At 44.9% G+C, this 26,387-nt stretch overlaps 1 protein-coding gene across 1 annotated transcript in view; it reads right to left on the minus strand.

Moving 5' to 3' along the window:
* The window catches only part of LOC121549723 (reversion-inducing cysteine-rich protein with Kazal motifs-like), a 94,709-nt gene that overhangs the window by 29,409 nt on the left and 38,913 nt on the right, over nucleotides 1–26,387 (minus strand). The window contains exons 3-10 of the mRNA XM_041861567.2: nucleotides 22,026–22,100; nucleotides 19,654–19,690; nucleotides 17,916–18,001; nucleotides 17,790–17,837; nucleotides 13,965–13,998; nucleotides 12,897–13,094; nucleotides 10,870–11,134; nucleotides 2,326–2,499 (exon numbers count right to left, since the gene is read on the minus strand). Of these exons, the coding sequence (XP_041717501.2) occupies nucleotides 2,326–2,499; nucleotides 10,870–11,134; nucleotides 12,897–13,094; nucleotides 13,965–13,998; nucleotides 17,790–17,837; nucleotides 17,916–18,001; nucleotides 19,654–19,690; nucleotides 22,026–22,100 (917 nt within the window). The remainder of the gene's footprint in view (nucleotides 1–2,325; nucleotides 2,500–10,869; nucleotides 11,135–12,896; nucleotides 13,095–13,964; nucleotides 13,999–17,789; nucleotides 17,838–17,915; nucleotides 18,002–19,653; nucleotides 19,691–22,025; nucleotides 22,101–26,387) is intronic.

Below are 26,387 nucleotides of genomic sequence, written 5' to 3' on the forward strand. Positions count from 1 at the left end.
GGTAAAGGAGAGATCATAAAGAGGTCAAAAGAGAGAACATAGAGAGGTCATAAAGAGATCATAGAGGTCATAAAGAGGTCAAAGAGATGAGATTAAGTTTGAGTCTGTAGCCCATGATGATGTAACGTCCTTCAGATCCCCTAGTGTCCAATCAGATATTTTCTCTGTCTCTGACTACAGCCTGGAAAATCAACGCTTTTGAAACTTGACAAAGCTAATGTCTGGTGGCTGGTGGTGGAATGGTGATTGATGGGGATGAGTCCACAGGCGGGAAGCGTTCTGTTGAACTGTGTGTGTTTGTGTGGGTTCACCGGCCGGGCTTTGATGGCGTCAAGCAGGGCCTGCTGGCCCCATGCCAGGCCAGGATGCAGCAAGCTGTGACACGTCTGGCTTCCAAGGTCAAGTACAAACACCATAAACTACAATATAATGGCACACACACACATATATACACACACACACACACACACAGTCTTGTACAGCTAACCTTGTGGGGACATACAATTCAGTCCCAGTCAAAATCCTATTTTCCCTAACCCCTAACCCTAACCCCTAACCCGTACTCTTACCCTAACATTAACCTAAAAACCTTAACCCTAAACCTAAACCTAACCCTAGCTCCTAACCCTAACCCTAAACCTAACCCTAGCTCCTAACCCTAAAACTAACCCTAGTTCCTAACCCTAACCCTTAACGTAATTCTAACCTTAACCCTAAACCCCATAGAAATAGCATTTGACCTTGTGGGGACTAACAAAATGTCCCCAGTTGGTCAAATTGTTGTTTGTTTACTATTTTTGTGGGGACTTCTGGTCCCCACAAGAATGGTTAAACAAGTCCACACACACGGCCTATTGTACACTCTTAGAAGAAAAGGTGCTATCTAGAACCTGAAATGATTATTTGGCTGTTACCAAAGGAGAACCCTTTGAAGAACCCTTTTTGATTCCAGGTAGAACGCTTTTTGGTTCCAGGTAGAACCCTTTTGGGTTCCATGTAGAACCCTTTCCCCAGAGGGTTTTTACATGGAACCCAAAAGAGTTCTACCTGGAACCAAAAAGGATTCTCCTATGGGGACAGCCGAAGAACCCTTTTGGAAGCCTTTTTTCTAAGAGTGTAGACCAAGGTCATCATCAACAACTAGTGAATAGACTGTCTGAACAGACCCCAGAGGTCTTCTGTTCACTCGGCCCCATCCAGCCATGATCACTAGCATGGGATCGACTAAACACTTCATTTCACAACCAACGCTCAAACAGTTAACTATAGAATATATTTAATACGGTTACGAGGCTGTTGGTTCCAGTTTGGGTTTTGAGGGAGGTGCCCATAGGGCTATGTATGTGTAGGAGGGAGGGGCCGTGAAAGCCAGTAACCCACTAACCACTGGGCTAGGGAGAAGGGTGGGGTGGACTCACAACCTCCCTCCCTACCCACGCCTGTCTCCCTTCTCCCCTGACCTCCGTGGGACACTCCAGAACTAATAAATCATATTAGCCTAGCGTGCGGTGCGTCATACCGGCCCAAAGCTTGGAGTGATGGAGGACACGGGTTTGCAGGATGCCAGTTGACCGTTAGGACATTAGTGAGTTACAGATGACTCACTCAGAATTTTTCTCGTTCTCTCACACTCATTGTCCCGGTTTGGTTTGGATCTTTGATACAGTACAGCACGTTGTGTTGAACGTGGATATGTAACAAAAAGGTCCAGCGATGCAACAGAACACTACAGACTCCTTTTGGATGTACGCAGTTGTTGTGAAAGTTGGATATTGAGTTAGTCGGTATAGTAGGTACCAGAACTATTCAAGGTCTGGTACAGTGTGGTACAGTGTGGCCCTGTGTGATTCAGTTCGTAAGAGCGTAGCACTCACAATTCAAAGGTTGTGGGGTCATTTCCTGCTGCGATCACATGCTAAAATGTATGCATAAAATCAATCTGCACATATTGACATATAATGTTATTATATGATGGTAATAATACATGCTGGGTAAGAGCGTGTGCTAGCCTCTGGATAAAAGCGTCTGCTAAATGACCAAAATGTAAACTAGTACAGTGACAGTCAGTGACGGCCCCTTGGGCAGTTGGGGCCCATTTCAATTGAAAACCCTGAAACATAGCAAAGTCCGCCAATGATAGTAGGTATAGTAACATACCTGTTGTTGAAGTTGGTGCACAAGGTATATTAACAGGTATAACAGGTATATTATCTGGTATATTAGATAGGTATAGTAACATACCTGTTGTTGAAGTTGGTGCACAAGGTATATTAACAGGTATAACAGGTATATTATCTGGTATATTAGATAGGTATAGTAACATACCTGTTGTTGAAGTTGGTGCAGTAGGCCAGGTCCTTGCAGCCCAGCTGGCAGGGTTCCCTGACGTCGGCCAGACAGCTGACCAGGGGCTTCTCCACAGGGCTGTACTCACACATCTGGTCAAACTCCTGCCACGTCTGAGTTCCCCAGTTGGTGCTGATCTCCTGACACATATCCCTGTGAGGGACGACGAAACAGAGTTCCTGTGAAGCTGCACACTCTAGCACATCTGATGCAATTATTTATTCACCAACGTTTCCACAGCAAAGCTGTCCTTCTCAGGGGCTTTGTGACCAAACAGAGTTAAACATACAGACATACAACACAAGCATGTAAAAGCATGTAAAACTCAAAATGTTCAGAGACTTTCTATTTGTTTTGATCAGGTGAAGTACAGAACTGTGTCCTGGAAACCAACCCTATGAGTTTACATTACCTGCATCCAATGTAAGACCCTTTCTACACTATACTGTATACTGTAGTCATTTATATCTACACTATATATATAAAAGTATGTGGATACACCTTCAAATTAGTGGATTCGGCTGTTTCAGCCACAACCGTTGCTGACAGGTGTATAAAATCGAGCACACAGCCATGCAATCCCCATAGACAAACATTGGCAGTAGAATGGCCCGTACTGAAGAGCTCAGTGTCTTTCAACGTGGCACCGTCATAGGATGCCACCTTTCCAACAGGTCAGTTCGTCCAATTTCTCCCCTGCTAGAGCTGCCCCGGTCAACTGTAAGTGCTGTTATTGTGAAGTGGAAACGTCTAGGAGCAACAACGGATCAGCCGCAAAGTGGTAGGCCACACAAGGTCACAGAACGGGACTGCCGAGTGCTGAAGCGCGTAAAAATCGTCTGTCCTCAGTTGCAACACTCACTACCGGGTTCCAAACGGTCTCTGGAAGCAACGTCAGCAGAAGAACTGTTCGTTGGGAGCTTCATGAAATGGGTTTCCATGGCCGAGCAGCCGCACATAAGCCTAAGATCACCATGCGCAATGCCAAGCGTTAGGTTTGATGGATGCCAGGAGAATGCTACCTGCACCAATGCACAGTGCCAACTGTAAAGTTTGGTGGAGGAGGAATAATGGTCTGGGGCTCTTTTTTATGGTTCGGGCTAGGCCAGTTAGTTCCAGTGAAGGGAAATCTTACTTCTACAGCATACAATGACATTCTACACGATTCTTGCTTCCAACTTTGTTGCAACAGTTTGGGAAAGGCCCTTTCCTGTTTCAGCATGACAATGCCACCGTGCACAAAGCGAGCTCCATACAGAAATGGTTTGTCGAGATCGGTGTGGAAGAACTTGACTGGCCTGCACAGAGCCCTGACCTCAATCCCATCGAACACCTTTGGGATGAATTGGAACGCCGACTGCAAGCCAGGCCTAATCGCCCAACATCAGTGCCCGACCTCACAAATGCTCTTGTGGCTGAATGGAAGCAAGTCCCCGCAGCAATGTTCCAACATCTAGTGGAAAGCCTTCCCAGAGAGTGGAGGCTGTTATAGCAGCAAAAGGGGGACCAACTCCATATTCATATTCATGCCCATGATTTTGGAAGGAGATGTTCGACAAGCAGGTGTCCACATACATTTGGTGATGTAGTGTATCTCTATATACAGTGGGGAGAACAAGTATTTGATACACTGCCGATTTTGCAGGTTTTCCTACTTACAAAGCATGTAGAGGTCTGTAATTTTTATCATAGGTAAACTTCAACTGTGAGAGACGGAATCTAAAATAAAAATCCAGAAAATCACATTGTATAATTTTTAAGTAATTAATTTGCATTTTATTGCATGACATAAGTATTTGATCACCTACCAACCAGTAAGAATTCCAGCTCTCACAGACCTGTTAGTTTTTCTTTAAGAAGCCTTCCTGTTCTCTACTCATTACCTGTATTAACTGTACTTGTTTGAACTCGTTACCTGTATAAAAGACACCTGTCCACACACTCAATCAAACAGACTCCAACCTCTCCACAATGGCCAAGACCAGAGAGCTGTGTAAGGACATCAGGGATAAAATTGTAGACCTGCACAAGGCTGGGATGGGCTACAGGACAATAGGCAAGCAGCTTGGTGAGAAGGCAACAACTGTTGGCGCAATTATTAGAAAATGGAAGAAGTTCAAGATGACGGTCAATCACCCTCAGTCTGGGGCTCCATGCAAGAACTCACCTTGTGGGGCATCAATGATCATGAGGAAGGTGAGGGATCAGCCCAGAACTACACGGCAGGACCTGGTCAATGACCTGAAGAGAGCTGGGACCACAGTCTCAAAGAAAACCATTAGTAACACACTACGCCGTCATGGATTAAAATCCTGCAGCGCACGCAAGGTCCCCCTGCTCAAGCCAGCGCATGTCCAGGCCCGCCTGAAGTTTGCCAATGACCATCTGGATGATCCAGAGGAGGAATGGGAGAAGGTCATGTGGTCTGATGAGACAAAAATAGAGCTTTTTGGTCTAAACTCCACTCGCCGTGTTTGGAGGAAGAAGAAGGATGAGTACAACCCCAAGAACACCATCCCAACTGTGAAGCATGGAGGTGGAAACATCATTCTTTGGGGATGCTTTTCTGCAAAGGGGACAGGACGACTGCACCGTATTGAGGGGAGGATGGATGGGGCCATGTATCGCGAGATCTTGGCCAACAACCTCCTTCCCTTAGTAAGAGCATTGAAGATGGGTCGTGGCTGGGTCTTCCAGCATGACAACGACCCGAAACACACAGCCAGGGCAACTAAGGAGTGGCTCCGTAAGAAGCATCTCAAGGTCCTGGAGTGGCCTAGCCAGTCTCCAGACCTGAACCCAATAGAAAATCTTTGGAGGGAGCTGAAAGTCCGTATTGCCCAGCGATAGCCCAGAAACCTGAAGGATCTGGAGAAGGTCTATATGGAGGAGTGGGCCAAAATCCCTGCTGCAGTGTGTGCAAACCTGGTCAAGACCTACAGGAAACGTATGATCTCTGTAATTGCAAACAAATGTTTCTGTACCAAATATTAAGTTCTGCTTTTCTGATGTATCAAATACTTATGTCATGCAATAAAATGCAAATGAATTACTTAAAAATCATACAATGTGATTTTCTGGATTTTTGTTTTAGATTCCGTCTCTCACAGTTGAAGTGTACCTATGATAAAAATTACAGACCTCTACATGCTTTGTAAGTAGGAAAACCTGCAAAATCGGCAGTGTATCAAATACTTGTTCTCCCCACTGTATATATATATACAGTTGAAGTTGGATGTTTACATACACTTAGGTTGGAGTCATTAAAACCTGTTTTTCAACTACTCCACACATTTCTTGTTAACAAACTATAGTTTTGGCAAGTCGGTTAGGACATCTACTTTGTGCATGACACAAGTAATTTTTTCAACAATTGTTTACAGACAGATTATTTCACTTATAATTCACTGTATCACAATTCCAGTGGGTAAGAAGTTTACATACACTAAGTTGACTGTGCCTTTAAACAACTTGGAAAACTCCAGAAAATGATGTCATGGCTTTAGAAGCTTCTGATAGGCTAATTGACATAATTTGAGTCAATTGGAGGTGTACCTGTGGATGTATTTCAAGGCCTACCTTCAAACTCAGTGCCTCTTTGCTTGACATCACGGGAAAATCAAAAGAAATCAACCAAGAACTTCTCAAAAATTATTGTAGACCTCCACAAGTCTGGTTCATTCTTGGGAGCAATTTCCAAACGCCTGAAGGTACCACGTTCATCTGTACAAACAATAGTACGCAAGTATAAATACCATGGGACCACGCAGCCGTCATACCACTCAGGAAGGAGACGCGTTCTGTCTCCTAGAGATGAACGTACTTTGGAGTGAAAAGTGTAAATCAATCCCAGAACAACAGCAAAGGACCTTGTGAAGATGCTGGATGAAACAGGTACAAAAGTATCTATATCCACAGTAAATTGAGTCCTATATCGACATAACCTGAAAGGCCGCTCAGCAAGGAAGAAGCCACTGCTCCAAAACCGCCATAAAAAAGCCAGAATACGTTTTGCAACTGCACATGGGGACAAAGATCATACTTTTTGGAGAAATGTCCTCTGTTCTGATTAAACAAAAATAGAACTGTTTGGCCATAATGACCAAATCAAATGAAATCGTATTTGCCACATGCGCCGAATACAACAGGTGTAGACATTACCGTGAAATGCTTACTTACAGCCTGTCACGTTCGTTGAATGACGGGTCAGACCAAGGCGCAGCGTGATATGCGTACATGTTTATTAAACTTTAAACACACGACAAAACAACAAAGGAAACGAAACGTGAAGTCCAAGGTAGAACACACAACATACCTTACAAGGAACAACATCCCACAACTAGACAGTGCCAATAGGCTGCTTAAGTATGGTCCCCAATCAGAGACAACGAGCGACAGCTGCCTCTGATTGGGAACCACACCGGCCAACATAGATCCACACCTACTAGATCGACAACATAGAAAAAGCACAACAAGGAATATACACACCCTGACTCAACATATAAGCGTCCCCTGAGTCAGGGCGTGACAGTACCTCCCCCCCCCAAAGGTGCGGACTCCGACCGCACAACATAAACATAACAGGGTAGGGGCCGGGTGGGCATTCTGCCTCGGAGGCGGATCCGGCTCGGGGCGTGACGACCTCTCACTCTCCGCCTCCCTGTTGCGCCCCTGGTCTGGTCTGGACCTCGGCGCGCTGCTTCCCCTCTCCTTCCTCCCACGATACGCCAGGCCCTGTCTGGACCCTGGTGTGGGAGACCCCGAACCTGGAGAGGGGCTGACGTCATGATCTGGACTGGAGCTGCTGACCGGAGCTGGACTGGGCACCGGTGGAGCGGACTGCTCTGGCTCCGGAGTAGAGCCGCTGACCGAAGCTGGATCAGGCACCGGTGAAGCGGACTGCTCTGGCTCCGGAGTGGAGCAGCTGACCGGAGCTGGATCAGGCACTGGTGGAGTGGACTGCTCTGGCTCCGGAGTGGAACAGCTGACCGGCACTGGATCAGGCACCGGTGGAGCGGACTGCTCTGGCTCCGGAGTGGAGCAGCTGACCGGTGCCGGACCAGGCACCGGTGGAACGGGCACGGGCCGTGCCGGACTGGACAAACGCACCACTGGTCTGGTGCGAGGAGCAGGCACGGGCCGGACTGGACTAGGAACACGCACCACTGTCTTGGTGCGAGGGACAGGAACGGGCCGGACTGGCGACGCGCACCACTGGCTTGGTGCGAGGAGCAGGAACAGGCCGGGCCGGACTGGCGACGCGAACCACTGGCTTGGTGCAAGGAGCAGGAACAGGCCGGGCCGGGCTGGCGACGCGCACCACTGGCTTGGTGTGAGGAGCAGGAACAGGCCGGGCCGGGCTGGCGACGCGCACCACTGGCTTGGTGCGAGGAGCAGGAACTGGCCGGGCCGGGCTGGCGACGCGCACCACTGAATTGGTGCGAGGAGCAGGAACAGGCCGGGCCAGGCTTGTGACGCGCACCACTGGCTTGGAGCGAGGAGCAGGAACAGGCCGGGCCGGACTGTGGAGGCGGACTAGAGGTCTGGAGAGGAGAGCTGGCACAACCCGTCCTGGCTGAATGCCTACTTCCGCACAGTATGTGTGAGGCATCAGCACAGGACACACTGGGCAGTGCACGCGCACTGGCGATACAGTTCGTAGAACTGGCGCAGGATATGCGGGACCGAGGAGGCGTACTGGAGACCAGGAGCGTTGAGCCGGCACACCCCGTCCTGGCTGGATGCCCATCTTCGCACGGCATGTGCGTGGTGCAAGCACAAGACGTACAGTACGTAGCTCCGCATAACACAGAGCCTGCCCAGTCATATGCTTCCTCGGGTGAGTACGGGGAGTTGGCTCTGCTCTGACACTAGGCTCCGCCAACCACCCCGTGTTCCCCCCCAGAAATGTTTCTTGGGGCTGCTTCTCGGGCTTCCTCCTCGACCGGCCTCCTCCGTGTTGCCGTTGCACCTCTCCGGCCTGGGCATCTACCTTAGCCCATGGTCCTCTCCCCGCAAATATCTCTTCCCATGACCACAATTTGCCCACCTGTGACATGGCTATTCGATCCGCCTGGGCACGCTGCTTGGTCCTCGTTTGGTGGGATCTTCTGTCACGTTCGTTGAATGACGGGTCAGACCAAGGCGCAGCGTGATATGCGTACATGTTTATTAAACTTTAAACACACGACAAAACAACAAAGGAAACGAAACGTGAAGTCCAAGGTAGAACACACCCCACAAGCCGGGGTCGGTACGCTGCTGGAGCTGCGCGTCTAGGGGGGGGGGGGGGGTACTGTCACGACTTCCGCCGAGGCTGCCTCCCCTCCTTGTTCAGGCAGGTTTCGGCGTTCGTCGTCACCGGCTTACTAGCCACTGCTGCTCCATATATCATCATTCCATTTGTCTTGTCTTGTCAAATACACACACCTGGTTCATATCCCCTCATTAGTCTGTGTATAAGTGTTCCCTCTGCCCCCTTGTCCTTGTGGGTGATTGTTTTATGTGAAGATGAGTGTAGCTCGGTTGAGATACTCATACTTTGTATTGCCGGGGTTATTTCTCCCCGTGTGCCTGTATTGTGTTCCAGTGCGCCTGTATTACGCCCTGTGCTGTTGACGCTATCCAGCGTAACTGTGTCCTACGGAATCAACTCTGTATTCGGTGATTTACCCTCCTGCGCCTGACTCCTTCAAATCACACTCTCACAGGAAGTTAAAACTTGGTCGCAAATGGGTCTTCCAAATGGACAATGACCCCAAGCATACTTCCAACGTTGTGGCACAATGGCTTAAGGACAACAAAGTCAAGGTATTGGAGTGGCCATCACAAAGCCCTGACCTCAATCCTATAGTGTCACGGTTCAGACAGACGACAAGAGGACCACAATTGCGACACACCAGAAAGTTTATTTAAACTTAAGGGGAAAGGGATGTAGGGAGTGAGTGAAGGCTCCAGGGGTTATCCCGTCCGATGTGCTGGGTCTGTGCCTCCCCCCAGTGGCAGCGATGCGTCCGATGACGCCGGTGGTTGGTGGTCCAGAAGTCCTGGGGGGGGAGGAAACACAGACACAACGGGGCGGATGAAAACAGGCAGAAGTACAGTTCAAGGGAAATCCAAAATACGTAGTAGCAAGGCAGAAGGCTGGTCAGAGTTACCGGGATTGAAGAGTAGTCAGGAGTCGTAATGGCAGAAGCGGGTCTGGATCTCCTGAGGCAGAAGAGTATCCAATAAACAGGCAGGTCCGGGGTCACAAAACCAGGGTGAGCCAGAAGCGCGAGCAAACAGGTTCCGGGTGTGAGCTTTGCAGACGATCTGACACCGGAGAGCTGAAAGACAGGGCCTTAAATACTGGGAGAGGTTAGTGGGTAATGCAGCGCAGCTGGCAGAGTAATTAGAGCCGAGCAGAGCAGGGACAGGTGGAGCTAGTTAGGCTGAGTAGAGAGAGGGAGGTGAGCAGAGTGGAAGATAGTGGAAACCAATTAAGGTGGTAACCCGGTGGAGTGAGAGGGCTCATGACATATAGAGCATTTGTGGGCAGAACTGAAAAAGCGTGTGCGAGCAAGGAGGTCTACAAACCTGATTCAGTTACACCAGCTCTGTCAGGAGGAATGGGCCAAAATTCACCCAACTTATTGTGGGAAGCTTGTAGAAGGCTACCTGAAATGTTTGACCCAATTTAAACAATTTAAAGGCAATGCTACCAAATACTAATTGAGTGTATGTAAACTTCTGACCCACTGGGAATGTAATGAAATAAATAAAAGCTGAAATAAATCATTCTCTCTACTATTATTCAGACATTTCACATTCTTAAAATAAAGTGATGATCCTAACTGACCTAAAACAGCAAATGTTTACTAGGACTAAATGTCAGGAATTGTGAAAAACTGTGTTTAAATGGATTTGGCTAAGGTGTATGTAACTGTATATATCAACTGTATATTTACCTTTTTTTGGGGGGGGGAGGGTTAGTTATATATATATATATATATATATATATATATATATATATATATATATATATATTCTATTTTTACTTTTACCCCCTTTTTCTCCCCAATTGATAGTTACAGTCTTGTCCCATTGCTGAAACTCCCGTACTGACTTGGGAGAGGTGAAGGTTGTCCTCCGAAACACGACCCCGCCAAGCCGCACTGCTTCTTTACACACTGCTCGCTTAACCCAGAAGCACCAATGTGTTAGAGGAAACACTGTGCGCCGCCTCATGGGTCTCCCGGTCACGACACAGCCTGGGATCGAACCAGGGTCTGTACTGACGCCTGCGATGCAGTGCCTAGGACCGCTGTGCCACTCGGGAGTTACCTTTTACACTTTATTCAGAAAGTTGGAAACAGAGGGGGAGACAGGCAAGTGGGACAACTTAGGAAGGGTGGACGCAGAGATTGAACCCTGGTCTCCGGTGGGGAGCAGTTTGTGACTGGCTGGGAGCGTTACCGCTCTGTAGCTGTAAGCCATTGTAATCACTACAAGCATCTCATCAGAGTACAATGACCAACTAACCGGCACAGTGAGGTATTGGCTTTGGAGCAGCAGTGCAGCTTGGCGCCGTCCATCTTGGCGGTAGGTGAGGTCTCCGTCTCCCTTTTGGTGGGGGGGTGAGCGCTGCCCAGGAAGCACTGCCACAGCGGGTCCTGGGGCAGTGGCTGGCTGCCACACTCATCGATCAGGCCCTCCATAATCTCGTGCTCTGTGGTCATGGTGCGCAGGATGCGCCGGCATGCCACCTGGCAGTGGGGCTCATCGGCCCGGTCGCAGCAGTACAGGCCTGGACGGACAGATGGATGGATGGATATACAATGCATTCGGAAAGTGTTCAGACCCCTTGACTTTTTCCACATTTTGTTACGTTACAGCATATTCTAAAATGGATTAAATTTAAATGTTCCTCATCAATCTACACGCAATGCCCCATAATGACAAAGCAAAAACAGGTTTTCAGAATGTTTTGCAAAAACAGAAATACCTTATTTACATAAGTATTCAGACCCTTTGCTATGAGACTCGAAATTGAGCTTAGGTGCATCCTGTTTCAAAAACCAAGTCATGAGGTCGAAGGAATTGTCCGTAGAGCTCTGAGACAGGATTGTGTCGAGGGACAGATCTGGGGAAGGGTAGCAAAACATTTCTGCAGCACTGAAGGTCCCCAAGAACACAGTGGTCTCCATCATTCTTAAATGGAAGAAATTTGGAACCACCAAGACTCTTCCTAGAACTGGCCACCCAGCCAAACTGAGCAATCGGGGGAGAAGGGCCTTGGTCAGGGAGTTGACCAAGAACCCGATGGTCATCCTGACAGAGCTCCAGAGTTCCTCTGTGGAGATGGGAGAACCTTCCAGAAGGACAACCATCTCTGCATCACTCCACCAATCAGGCCTTTATGGTAGAGTGGCCAGACGGAAGCCACTCTTCAGTAAAAGGCACATGACAGCCCGCTTGGAGTTTGCCAAAAGGCACCTAAAATACTCAGACCATGAGAAACAAGATTCTCTGGTCTGATGAAACCAAGATTGAACTCTTTGGCCTGAATGCCAAGTGTCACGTCTGGTGGAAACCTGGCACCATCCCTACGGTGAAGCACGCTGATGGCAGCATCATGCTGTGGGGATATTTTTCAGCGGCAGGGACTGGGAGACTAGTCAGGATCGAGGGAAAGATGAACAGAGCAAAAGTGCAGAGAGATCCTTGACAAAAACCTGCTCCAGAGCGCTCAGGACCTCAGACTGGGGCGAAGGTTCACCTTCCAACAGGACAACGACCCTAAGCACACAGCCAAGACAATGCAGGAGTGGCTTCAGGACACGTTTCTGAATATCCTTGAGGGGCCCAGCCAGAGTACGGACTTGAAAACGATCAAACATCTCTGGAGAGACCTGAAAATAGCTGTGCAGCGAGGCTCCCCATCCAACCTGACAGAGCTTGAGAGGATCTGCAGAGAAGAATAGGAGAAACTCCCCAAATACAGGTATGCCAAGCTTGTAGCGTCGTACCCAAGAAGACTCACTGCCAAAGGTGCTTCAACAAAGTACTGAGTAAAGGGTCTGAATACTTATGTAAATGTGATATTTCAGTTTTGTATTTTTAATACATTTGCAAAAATGTCTAAAAACCAGTTTTTGCTTTGTCATTATGGGGAATTGTGTGTAGGTTGATGATGGGGGAAAAAATACAATTGAATCAATTTTAGAATACGGCTGTAACGTAACAAAATGTGGAAAAAGTCAAGGGGTCTGAATACTTTCCGAATGGACTGTACCAAGTGATAGCCAGTGATTGGAGGAATGCAACACAGAAAGAAGATACACACTGGATATGTCAAGTTGGGTACTGATAGATTAGTATTTGGCCATAGGCCTACTCAATGTCTATGGGGCTGCTGATAGGTCAGTATTTGATATACTCAATGTCTATGGGGCTGCTGATAGGTCAGTATTTGATTTACTCACTGTCTAATGGGATGCTGCTAGGTCAGTATTTGATATACACAATGTCTATGGGGCAGCCGATAGGTCAGTATGAGCTATACTCACTGTCTATGGGGCTCCTGATTGGGTAGGACATGGTGTAGTTGCCCACACAGCCAATGAGCTCGGGGCTGATGCTCTGGCAGTATTCCTTGACGGCCTTGATTTGCGAGACGGTGGGGGAGGAGTCTGTCCGGAAGATGGCCTGGCAGTACTCTCTGCAGTTGGTGTGTCTCCCTGCATAGCTGCAGCACACCGAACCCACTGACACAGCACACACAGAGACAACACAGCACACACACAAACACACACAGACAACACAGTTGCAACATGCTTTCCATTCACTTCAATGGAATTGTAAATTGTATATTTATAAATATTTTTGTCTTGAAGTAGTCTTTAGCTCGTAAAATATATGACAGACATTGCAAACATGATCAACATTCAAACATCAGGAGTAGTTCTGTGCTGAATTAGAATATAATACAGTAGACTTTCAGGATTTCCTAGAGCAGGGTTCTTCAATTCCGGTCCTGGAGGGCCGAAACACCTCTGTTTTTCATCCTCTCCTTCTAATCAGGGGCTAATTCAGACCTGGGACACCAGGTGAGTGCAATTAACTACCAGGTAGAAATGAAAAACAGAAGTGTTTCGGCCCTCCAGGACCGGAATTGAAGAACCCTGCCCTAGAGAATAGTCTGATGGTGAACGTTGGGGGGTGATCTGCAGTTGCAAGACTTCAGGAAGTGACCTCACATCCTCAAATTCGCCCAAATGCATCTTGTGGGCATGTCACACCACTGCATTGCAGCTCCGAATACAAATAAGGGATTCATCGGCTGACTGACTCAGTGACAGATTAAATCATTTCTGCGGACCAAAAGCAGAGTTCTGACTTCATGTTTATTCATTTTACATTTTAGTCATTTAGCAGAAACACTTATCCAGAGCAACTTACAGCAGTAAGTGCATACATTTCCGTACTTTTTCATACTGGTCCCCCCCGTGGGGAATCAAACCCACAAAACTGGCATGGCAAGCGCCATGCTCTACCAACTGAGCCACACGTGCAGGTCACGCTCTGATTGGTGCACTTGGGTTAGCGGCTTGTCGTGGAGAACGTTGGAAACTTACTTTCATTTCTGGTGATACAGCTGTACAGTGGTTTCTGTAAAAGACAAGAAAAAACACTTTTGTGATCAAACACACTATTGAACAACCATTATTGCGTCAGCTCTATTCATTAAATTTCTGTCTGCAATATTCTGAACCTTTCCCCTCGATGAATACACACCCCGTTCCTCTTCTCTCATCCACTGTCCTCAGGACAGTTAAACCTCCATCAGAAAACTCACTCTCCTGTCCTCAGTACAGTTCAATTCTCCATCAGAAAACACATTGGCTTCTTTCCATCAAAACCATAGAGGACCATTAAGGCCAGTGCTGCTGCGTGCTTTGGCTCCCCCAGCAAGGATTCATGAAAGGGCAAGATGAAAGGGGCCAGTGCCTTATTAAAGCTGGTGAGGGGAGTTTAGTCGTGGTCCAAACCAAACATTAAGCCCGCCGCTTTGTTTGTATGTTTGTTTGGAATGAGGAGGTGAGCCAGATGAAAGGAGACCTCTGCTAGCCCGTCACTAGGCTACGCTAGGCTAAGCTAATAGCTATGCTATGCTAATAGCTAAGCTATGCTACGCTAATAGCTAAACTAAGCCAGAGCCATATACATGTACACTGAGTGTACAAAACATTAGGAACACCTTTTTGCCCTCAGAACAGCCTCAATTCGTTGGGGCATAGACTCTACAAGGTGTCGAAAGCGTTCCACATGGATGATGGCCCATGTTGACTCCAATGCTTCCCACAGTGTCAAGTTGGCTGGATGTCCTTTGGGTGGTGGACCATTCTTGATACACACAGGAAACTGTTGAACGTGAAAAACCCAGCAACATTTTAGTTCTTGACATACTCAAACCAGTGCACCTGGCACCTACTACTATACCCAGTTCAAAGCCACTTAAATATTTTGTGTTGCCCATTCACCCTCTGAATGGCACATATACACAATCCATGTTTCAATTGTCTCAAGGCTTAAAAATCCTTCTTTAACCTGTCTCCTCCCCTTCACCTACACGGATTGAAGTGGATTTAACAGGTGACATCAATAAGGGATCATAGCTTTCACCTGGATTCACCTGGTCAGTCGATGCCATGGAAAGAGAAGGTGCTCCTAATGTTTTGTACACTCAGTGTATATAGAGTTAGGCCAATGCGGTTGAACATTCCAAGAGCGCCACCTTCTCCTCCGTAGCCATCGTTAAGTGATAATTAACGCTTCTGCATTGTGCTGTTTATTTCTGATAGTTTTCAAAACTCATGAAGATGTCCAGTTAAAGCAGATATGCAACTTGTTGACACTACACCATAGTAAAGACTTGGATACACATTATCCCGAAAGCGAATCAATAAAAAAACGTAGGTTAAATTCACTGCTCCGTTTTGCTTGTTTACAGCGGGTCATTTCATAGGGAACCGGTGGAGGCGCTCTCGTATGGTTACATCACCAACATGTAGAGAACAAAGTTATATATGGGCACTAACATTTCTGGGGACCCCATTTTTTCACCTGAATTTCTGGCGACCCCACTACACCCCAAATCTAATGACACAGCCTTAAAATCGGTAGGATTTAAAAAAAAAACAACAACATTAAATAGCCTTCAATACATTACAATTTCATCTCTCTTCTCAAAATGAATACATTTACTCAATACATTTATATTTTTCAAACTATCTCCAAAACGTTTGTATATTGTCCCATACAATAATCTATACTCTTAATTGTTTGTAAAAAAAAAAATGTATATATATATATTTTATAAAAATGTTGGCGACTGCACTGCAATTACCCCACTGGTGGTCGCGACCCCGAATTTGAATACCACTGCCTTAGAGTGCTACACGGACAGGAAATTACCTCATAAAGAGGGGTGGGGAGGAGGACGATGCTGAGGTGCTGAGACGGACTGCAAAGAAGTACCGCCACCTTTATCTCGTAAAACAGCACTGAAGTTTTCAAGCCCAGGGGCGGCAGGTAGCTTAGTGGTTAAGAGCGTTGTGCCAGTAACCGAAAGGTCGCTGGTTCTAATCCCCGAGCCGACTAGGTGAAAAATCTGTCGATGTGCCCTTAAGCAAGGCACGTAACCCTAATTGCTCCTGTAAGTCGCTCTGGATAAGAGCGTCTGCTAAATGACTAAAATGTAAGGCAGCCAGAGACTACATACAGTGAGGGAAAAAAGTATTTAAGCCCCTGCTGATTTTGTACGTTTGCCCACTGACAAAGACATGATCAGTCTATAATTTTAATGGTAGGTTTATTTGAACAGTGAGAAACAGAATAACAACAAAACAATCCAGAAAAATGCACGTCAAAAATGTTATAAATTGATTTGCATTTTAATGAGGGAAATAAGTATTTGACCCCTCTGTAAAACATGACTTGTTGGCAATCACAGAGGTCAGACGTTTCTTGTAGTTGGCCACCAGGTTTGCACACATCTCAGGAGGGATTTTGTTCCACTTCTCTTTGCAGATCTTCTCCAAGTCATTAAGGTTTCGAGGCTAACATTTGGCAACTCGAACCTTCAGCTCCCTCCACAGATTTACTATGGGATTAAGGTCTGGAGACTGGCTAGGCCACTCCAGCACCTTAATGTGCTTCTTATTGAGCCACTCCTTTGTTGCCTTGGCCGTGTGTTTTGGGTTATTGTCATGCTGGAATACCCATCCACGACCCATTTTCAATGCCCTGGCTGAGGGAAGGAGGTTCTCACCCAAGAATTAACGGTACATGGCCCCGTCCATCGTCCCTTTGATGCGGTGAAGTTGTCCTGTCCCCTTAGCAGAAAAACACCCCCAAAGCATAATGTTTCCACCTCCATGTTTGACAGTGGGGATGGTGTTCTTGGGGTCATAGGCAGCATTCCTCCTCCTCCAAACATGGCAAGTTGAGTTGATGCCAAAGAGCTCGATTTTGGTCTCATCTGACCACAACACTTTCACCCAGTTCTCCTCTGAATCATTCAGATGTTCATTGGCAAACATCAGACGGCCCTGTATATGTGCTTTCTTGAGCAGGGGGACCTTGCGGGCGCTGCAGGATTTCAGTCCTTCACGGCGTAGTGTGTACCCAATTGTTTTCATGGTGACTATGGTCCCAGCTGCCTTGAGATCATTGACAAGATCCTCCCGTGTAGTTCTGGGCTGATTCCTCACCGTTCTCATGATCATTGCAACTCCACGAGGTGAGATCTTGCATGGAGCCCCAGGCCGAGGGAGACTGACAGTTATTTTGTGTTTCTTCCATTTGCGAATAATCGCACCAACTGTTGTCACCTTCTCACCAAGCTGCTTGGCGATGGTCTAGTAGCCAATTCCAGCCTTGTGTAGGTCTACAATCTTATCCCTGACATCCTTGGAGAGCTCTTTGTTCTTGGCCATGGTGGAGAGTTTGGAATCAGATTGATTGCTTCTGTGGACAGGTGTCTTTTATACAGGTAACAAACTGAGATTAGGAGCGATCCCTTTAAGAGTGTGCTCCTAATCTCAGCTCGTTACCTGTATAAAAGACACATGGGAGCCAGAAATCTTTCTAATTGAGAGGGGGTCAAATACTTATTTCCCTCATTAAAATGCAAATCAATTTATAACATTTTTTATATGCGTTTTTCTGGATTTTGTTGTTGTTATTCACTGTTGTTATTGTTGTCTCTCACTGTTCAAATAAACCTACCATTAAAATTATAGACTGATCATTTCTTTGTCATTGGGCAAACATACAAAATCAGCAGGGGATCAAATACTTTTTTCCCTCACTGTACAGTCTCTCAAAGTCAACAGCATGTGTGATACTCAATTTAAAGCACATTATATTACACAAAATATTACCTTTGGTTTACTTACCTCTGTTTCTTTTTTGCATCCTCTTGTGATGTCAGTCCTGGATGATGCCTATAGGGTCAGACAATGAGAAATTAGGTGAGGTGCAAATGGATAAGGCTATAACGGGCCAAACGAACTTCCTCTCACCTGCTTGCACTCCCTGCGGCACTCGGCCGAGATGGCCAGCTCACAGCAGCCCAGTCCAACCCAACCATCGGACTTCCTGGACGACCCTGTAGACAAACAAAAATGGTCGCCATTACCCACAAACCCTTGATGGGTGTGCAGTGCCTTGCGAAAGTATTCATCCCCCTTGGCATTTTTCCTATTTTGTTGCCTTTCAACCTGGAATTAAAATTGATTTTTTTTGGAGTTTGTATCATTTGATTTACACAACATGCCTACCACTTTGATGCAAAATATTTTTTATTGTGAAACAAACAAGAAATAAGACAAAGAAACAGAAAACTTAAGCGTGCATAACTATTCACCCCCCCAAAGTCAATATTTTGTAGAGCCAACTTTTACAGCAATTACAGCTGCAAGTCTCTTGGGGTATGTCTCTATAAGCTTGGCACATCTAGCCACTGGGATCTTTGCACATTCTTCAAGGCAAAACTGCTCCAGCTCCTTCAAGTTGGATGGGTTCCGCTGGTGTACAGCAATCTTTAAGTCATACCACAGATTCTCAATTGGATTGAGGTCTGGGCTTTGACTTGGCCCTTCCAAGACATTTAAATGTTTCCCCTTAAATCAAATCAAATCAAGTCAAATCTAAACCACTTGAGTGTTGCTTTAGCAGTATGCTTAGGGTCATTGTCCTGCTGGAAGGTGAACCTCCGTCCCAGTCTCAAATCTCTGGAAGACTGAAACAGGTTTCCCTCAAGAATTTCCCTGTATTCAGCACCATCCATCATTCCTTCAATTCTGACCAGTTTCCCAGTCCCTGCCGATGAAAAACATCCCTACAGCATGATGCTGCCCCCACCATGCTTCACTGTGGGGATGGTGTTCTCGGGGTGATGAGAGGTGTTGAGTTTGCCCCAGACATAGCATTTTCCTTGATGTTTTGGTGGGCGGCCCTCTCTTGGCAGGTTTGCTGTGGTGCCATATTCTTTCAATTTTAATGGTGCTCCGTGGGATGTTCAAAGTTTCTGATATTTTTTTATAACCCAACCCTGATCTGTACTTCTCCACAACTTTGTCCCTGACCTGTTTGGAGAGCTCCTTGGTCTTCATGGTGCCGCTTGCTTGGTGGTGCCACTTGCTTAGTGGTGTTGCAGACTCTGGGGCCTTTCAGAACAGGTGTATATATACTGAGATCATGTGACACTTAGATTGCACACAGGTGGACTTTATTGAACTAATTATGTGACTTCTGAAGGTAATTGGTTGCACCAGATCTTATTTAGGGACTTCATAGCAAAGGGGGTGAATACATATGCAAGCACCACTTTTCCGTTAATTATTTTTTAGAATTATTTGAAACAAGTAATTTTTTTCAAATTCACTTCACCAATTTGGACTATTTTGTGTATGTCCATTACATGAAATCCAAATAAAAATCTATTTAAATTACAGGTTGTAATGCAACAAAATAGGAAAAACGCCAAGGGGGATGAATACTTTTGCAAGGCACTGTAGCATTATCAGAATTAAAGTATGGATTAACTTTATCCTCTTGTGGGGGGTTTGCAAAACATTTAGACATTTTAAGGGCAGCATATTAAACTGTGGACATATATGGACTTTTAGTGTGGGCTCAGTGGGTACACAGTGTTGAGATAAGCGACAATGTTTTTGCATCTGGGAGGCATTATGTTCTGACAGGTAGATTTGTCTGTAACGGCACGTATCCCTTTGAAATGCTGCACGCAGATCTTACCAGGTAGTGTGGAGTTGATGCAGATCCAAAGCTCATTCTGTGAAACAGAGAGAAAGGTCATTTCATTATAAACAGAGGACCAATGCCAAAACAAGCAAGAGAACAAGGGAAAAAAAATACCAGAAACAGAAGGACAGGTTGTTTTGATTTACAGAGGTTATTCTGGAGTTGGACAAATGTCAAAGGAAGGAGCCTTGTGTTGGGCAGAGGTGAGCATGAATGAACCACACGGAAGACCTCTGTTGGGGGCCTTTGTGAAAGTAATCCTGTCTACGTATTTGTGTTTCATCGCTCAACGGGAAATGATATCAGACAACTATTGGTTCCTTGGGTGAAACAACAGACTGAAATGGTAATTTACTGCGTTTGCAGGGGCTATTGAATTTCATAGAGAACATTGCATTTTTTATATGACTGCCATCTAATTAAAAAATATATTCATGCAGTGGAAACAGAGACATATAAACCACACACTCATAAGAGCTTTGTGGTAATATACACAGCAATAAACACAAATATCCCAGGCTCATCTGGATAGAGAACATGACGCATGGAGAAGGAGCAGTGAGTGGCCCAGAGAGCACTCTCTGTCTCTAGCCCTTAACAAGATAATGAACTATATAAACTGTATATTGTCTGAGGTTCAGCTCAGTCCCTCATGTCTGTTGGCTCTCGAACAGAGGAGCCACTTGTCAGGAGACTTCACCATCCATTACGATGCCGACGGAGAGAAATGGTATCTCTACATGAGCTAGAAACAGGATTTGTGATGAAGGGGAACCCAATAAGGTTTGGGAACATGAAGGACGACTAGCGGTGGAGGGTGGATTTTAGCAGCCCTCCAAGTACAACTACTGTTAGACCTCAACATGCCAAGAAACAATCCCTTAGAAACAATCTCTTAGAAACAATCTCTTAGAAACAATCTCTTAGAAACAATCCCTTAGAAACAATCCCTTAGAAACAATCCCTTAGAAACAATCCCTTAGAAACAATCCCTTAGAAACAATCCCTTGGAAACAATCCCTTGGAAACAATCCCTTGGAAACAATCCCTTAGAAACAATCCCTTAGAAACAATCCCTTAGAAACAATCCCTTAGAAACAATCCCTTAGAAACGGCTGTGAGATGTTTTGTGGTGTCTGAGACTGAGAGGGATCTTGGAGTGTCAGTACTAATATGCTGGCTGAAATCGTTTCCAAAATCCCCAAATCAGATCCATTTTGGCAAATTAGTTCATTAATAACAGGAAACATGTCCAAATAAAATAAAGTATTTAACTCTAGGTAATGACAGACTGGTTTCTAATTGGCAGTTTGGGGCAGTGCAAATGAAAAACAGTTACATTTCGGTATTCCAGGTTTGTAGTTATGTTATGTTATGTTGGTGGGGAGCGTTTAGCCTTGTTTCAAGCCCCACTCTTTGATACTTATTTAATACTTTTATACTTCTTTAATACTTTGATACTTCTTTAACACTTTGATACTTATTTAATACTTTGATACTTCTTTAATACTTTGATACTTCTTTAATACTTTGATACTTCTTCAACACTTTGATACTTCTTCAACAATTTGATACTTCTTTAATACTTTGATACTTCTTTAACACTTTGATACTTCTTTAATACTTTGATACTTCTTTAACACTTTGATACTTCTTTAACACTTTGCTACTTCTTTAATACTTTGATACTTCTTTAACACTTTGATACTTCTTTAACACTTTGATACTTCTTTAATACTTATTTGATACTTCTTTAACACTTTGATACTTCTTTAACACTTTGATACTTATTTAATACTTCTTTGATACTTCTTTAACAATTTGATACTTCTTTAATACTTCTTTGATACTTCTTTAACACTTTGATACTTCTTTAATACTTTGATACTTCTTTAATACTTATTTGATACTTCTTTAACACTTTGATACTTCTTTAACACTTTAATACTTATTTGATACTTCTTTGATACTTTGATACTTATTTGATACTTCTTTAATACTTTTTTAATACCTCTTTAATACTTCTTTGATACTTCTTTGATACTTCTTTAATACTTTGATACTTATTTGATACTTTAATACTTATTCGATACTTTAATACTTATTTGATATTTATTTAATACTCCTTTGATACTATTTATTACTTATTTGATACTTTAATACTTCTTTAATATTTATTTGATACTTCTTTAATACTTTTTTGATACTTCTTTGTACCTTTAGTAAGACCAGGTACAATAGACTTGTGAGTAATGCTTATAAGCTTTGCCATAGCCACAGATACATTTCCTGTGTCATAATGAAAGATTTCATAGCCGACTTTATTACAGCCATATTTAACTGAACATTATTTGTAGACCACTTACCATAGACTCAGGGCAGTAGCTTGGTAATCGCTGTAGTAGGTGCTTCAAACGGGATTCACTTTTTATGGTGGCAAGCTGGAAACAGAAAGCAGTGTGTTATATTTTATTCAAAACATGTTTTCACCAAGAACAAGCTCCAAACATTTCAAATCAAATCACATTTTATTGGTCACATACACGTGTTTAGCATATGTTATTGCGGGTGTAGCGAAATGCTTGTGCTTCTAGCTCCGACAGTGCAGTAATATCTAACAAGTAATATCTAACAATTTCACAACATACACCCAATACACACAAATCTAAGTAAGGAATGGAATTAAGAATATATACATATATGGACGAGCAATGACAGAGCGGCATGGACTAAGATACAGTAGAATAGTATAGAATACAGTATATACATATGAGATGAGTAATGCAAGATACAGTGGGGAAAAAAAGTATTTAGTCAGCCACTAATTGTGCAAGTTCTCCCACTTAAAAAGATGAGAGAGGCCTGTAATTTTCATCATAGGTACACGTCAAATATGACAGACAAAATCAGGAAAAAAAATCCAGAAAATCACATTGTAGGATTTTTAATGAATTTATTTGCATATTATGGTGGAAAATAAGTATTTGGTCAATAACAAAAGTTTCTCAATACTTTGTTATATACCCTTTGTTGGCAATGACACAGGTCAAACGTTTTCTGTAAGTCTTCACAAGGTTTTCACACACTGTTGCTGGTATTTTGGCCCATTCCTCCATGCAGATCTCCTCTAGAGCAGTGATGTTTTGGGGCTGTCGCTGGGCAACACGGACTTTCAACTCCCTCCAAAGATTTTCTATGGGGTTGAGATCTGTAGACTGGCTAGGCCACTCCAGGACCTTGAAATGCTTCTTACGAAGCCACTCCTTCGTTGCTGGGCGGTGTGTTTGGGATCATTGTCATGCTGAAAGACCCAGCCACGTTTCATCTTCAATGCCCTTGCTGATGGAAGGAGGTTTTCACTCAAAATCTCACGATACATGGCCCCATTCATTCTTTCCTTTACACGGATCAGTCGTCCTGGTCCCTTTGCAGAAAAACAGCCCCAAAGCATGATGTTTCCACCCCCATGCTTCACAGTAGGTATGGTGTTCTTTGGATGCAACTCAGCATTCTATGTCCTCCAAACACGACGAGTTGAGTTTTTACCAAAGTTATATTTTGGTTTCATCTGACCATATGACATTCTCCCAATCCTCTTCTGGATGTACTCTAGCAAACTTCAGACAGGCCTGGACATGTACTGGCTTAAGCAGGGGGACACGTCTGACACAGCAGGATTTGAGTCCCTGGCGGCGTAGTGTGTTACTGATGGTAGGCTTTGTTACTTTGGTCCCAGCTCTCTGCAGGTCATTCACTAGGTCCCCCCGTGTGGTTCTGGGATTTTTGCTCACCGTTCTTGTGATCATTTTGACCCCATGGGGTGAGATCTTGCGTTGAGCCCCAGATCGAGGGAGATTATCAGTGGTCTTGTATGTCTTCCATTTCCTAATAATTGCTCCCACAGTAGATTTTTTCAAACCAAGCTGCTTACCTATTGCAGATTCAGTCTTCCCAGCCTGGTGCAGGTCTACAATTTTGCTTCTGGTGTCCTTTGACAGCTCTTTGGTCTTGGCCATAGTGGAGTTTGGAGTGTGACTGTTTGAGGTTGTGGACCGGTGTCTTTTATACTGATAACAAGTTCAAACAGGTGCCATTAATACAGGTAACGAGTGGAGGACAGAGGAGCCTCTTAAAGAAGAAGTTACAGGTCTGTGAGAGCCAGAAATCTTGCTTGTTTGAAGTTGACCAAATACTTATTTTCCACCATAATTTGCAAATAAATTCATTAAAAATCCTACAATGTGAGTTTCTGGATATTTTTTTCTCATTTTGTCTGTCATAGTTGACGTGTACCTATGATGAAAATTACAGGCCTCTCTCATCTTTTTAAGTGGGAGAACTTGCACAATTGGTGGCTGACTAAATACTTTTTTTCCCCACTGTATGTAAACATTATTAAAGTGACTAGTGTTCAATTTTTTTAAGTGACCAGTGACTAGCTCCTGAGTGGCGCAGTGGTCTAAGGCACTGCATCGCAGTGCTAACTGTGCCACTAGAGATCCTGGTTCGAATCCAGGCTCTGTCGCAGCCGGCCGCGACCGGGAGACTCATGGGCGGCGCACAATTGGCCCAGCGTTGTCCAGGGTAGGGGAGGGAATGGCCGGCAAGGATGTAGCTCAGTTGATAGAGCATGGCGTTTGCAACGCCAGGGTTGTGGGTTCGATTCCCACGGAGGGCCAGTATAAAATAAAAATAAAAATGTATTCACTAACTGTAAGTCACTCTGGATAAGAGCGTCTGCTAAATGACTTAAAAAAAAAAAATTAAAAAAAAATTATAGTCTATGTCTATAGGCAGCAGCCTCTAATGCGCTGGTGATTACAGAGGTTTGATCTGAAACAGGTTTTGTATCATTAAATTGCCATTATCAATCTTGAGTAAGATGGATGTTCACGTAACAATGGTATAGTAACAACAGCCATTTGGTAAGCTGGCTTTTCACTCCGCTGATAAGAACAACGCATGCCTGAGAAATACTCAGCATCTTCCCCAAATGGCAGAAGGGGTTAATCTTTAACACCCCTCACACTTGGCTCTCTAGGCCGTGTGACCCCTACTACATAAAACAAACCGTGCAGGGCCAATGACAGCTGACGACTGCAGCGTTATCAACATAGTTGGTTGACTCTCACAAGGCCTGGCCAACACTCTCTGGCTTTAGTGCACGGTCATGAAATTAGCTCTGGGAGATTTATAGCCACTTAACAAGAGCTTTCTAAAAGACTACACAAATGATGGGAGTTGGGAGTTGATGTTGTTTTTGGTCCGTCTCTTTCATACCTTTGTTGTTTTACTTCATAGGACCACCGTTGGATTCTTTGTGAGAAATTGTACACTTTAACTTGAGGTTATAGCGTAATATCTGGATAATTTGTAGTAGAGTGCAGTAGAGTATTTCTACACTAAAGCGGAGTTCAGGCACAACTGTTGAACCAGATCTTCCCTATGACTGATACTGACATCCCCACCACCAGGCGTCTGCAATTGTTTGATTCTAATCAGGGTGATAAAGCTGTCTTGTTCTGCTTTCTGTTCATGCATTCTTACCGTTTATCATCAGTCCTCCATGTTCTGTCTAGATAGTACATTCATATTTGTGAGGTGAAATAAATTGAGGTTTACACTGGGGACTGACAGATGGTCATTTCATACAGTTGCAACATTCCCAAGATCTGTACCTTCAAAAACAAAAGCAGCTGTCGAGCGGTGATTTCTTGGCCGTTAATCAAAGATATCTCCAGAACACTACAAAGGCAAGGCCATGAAAACGCACAACCTACTCAGGTCATTTATAAAAAAAATGTCCTCTCTTTCTCTCTGTCTTCGAAGGATAAATAAATGTGTGGTGCAAGATAGAGACATCCAAAGAGGAATGGCTTTGTCCTTTCAGAGGCTGAAGGCCTCCCCTCATAAAAAGAGGTAGCTGACCCTCCATTAAGAAATAGAAGGGTGTTTACACGGAGCCCTGTGGCACACCCCTGAAAAAAAACCTTTCTCTGCAGAAACATAACAGCTTGGCAAAACGCCAACAAGACGGCCATTGTCCCTCTGTCCTCTTCCCGCTTCTTTCTCTCTCTCTCTCTCTGTCACTATCTTGCTTTCTTTCCCATCTCACTGTCATTTCTCCCTCCCTCCTCCCTCCTCCCTCCCTCCCTCCCTCCTCCCTCCCTCCCTCCCTCCCTCCCTCCCTCCCTCCCTCCTCCTCCTCTCCCCCTCTCTCCTCCCTCCCCCTCTCTCTCCCTCTCCTCCCCTCTCCCTCCTCTCTCCCTCTCTCTCACCCTCTCCCTCCCTTGCTCTCCCTTCTCAGTGGCAGGTGCAGTGCTGTGGGACAGGGCAACCTTGCTGAGTATGGGCCACCAATAGAGCATCAATGAGTCTCTCTCTCTCTCTCTCTCTCTCTCTCTCTCTCTCTCTCTCTCTCTCTCTAACTCTCTCTCGCTCTCTTTCTCTCTCTCGCTCTTCTCTCTCTCTCTCTCTCTCTCTCTCTCTCTCTCTAAAGGGGAGCTAGGGGTTAACTGTGTACTCAACCCTTTTTGATTTTAGTCCTTCCAGATGTCTCATGTCTTAGGGATGTAAAAATGATAAATGTAATGATAATTGTATATATATTTTCTGTTGTATTTTTGACTTTATGTTTTGTTTTACCCCATTTGTAACTCTGTGTTGTGGTTTTTATCGCACTGCTTTGCTTTATCTTCGCAGTTGTAAATGAGAACTTGTTCTCAACT

This window comes from Coregonus clupeaformis, chromosome 34 (assembly GCF_020615455.1).
Source record: "Coregonus clupeaformis isolate EN_2021a chromosome 34, ASM2061545v1, whole genome shotgun sequence".
Lineage (NCBI taxonomy): Eukaryota > Metazoa > Chordata > Actinopteri > Salmoniformes > Salmonidae > Coregonus > Coregonus clupeaformis.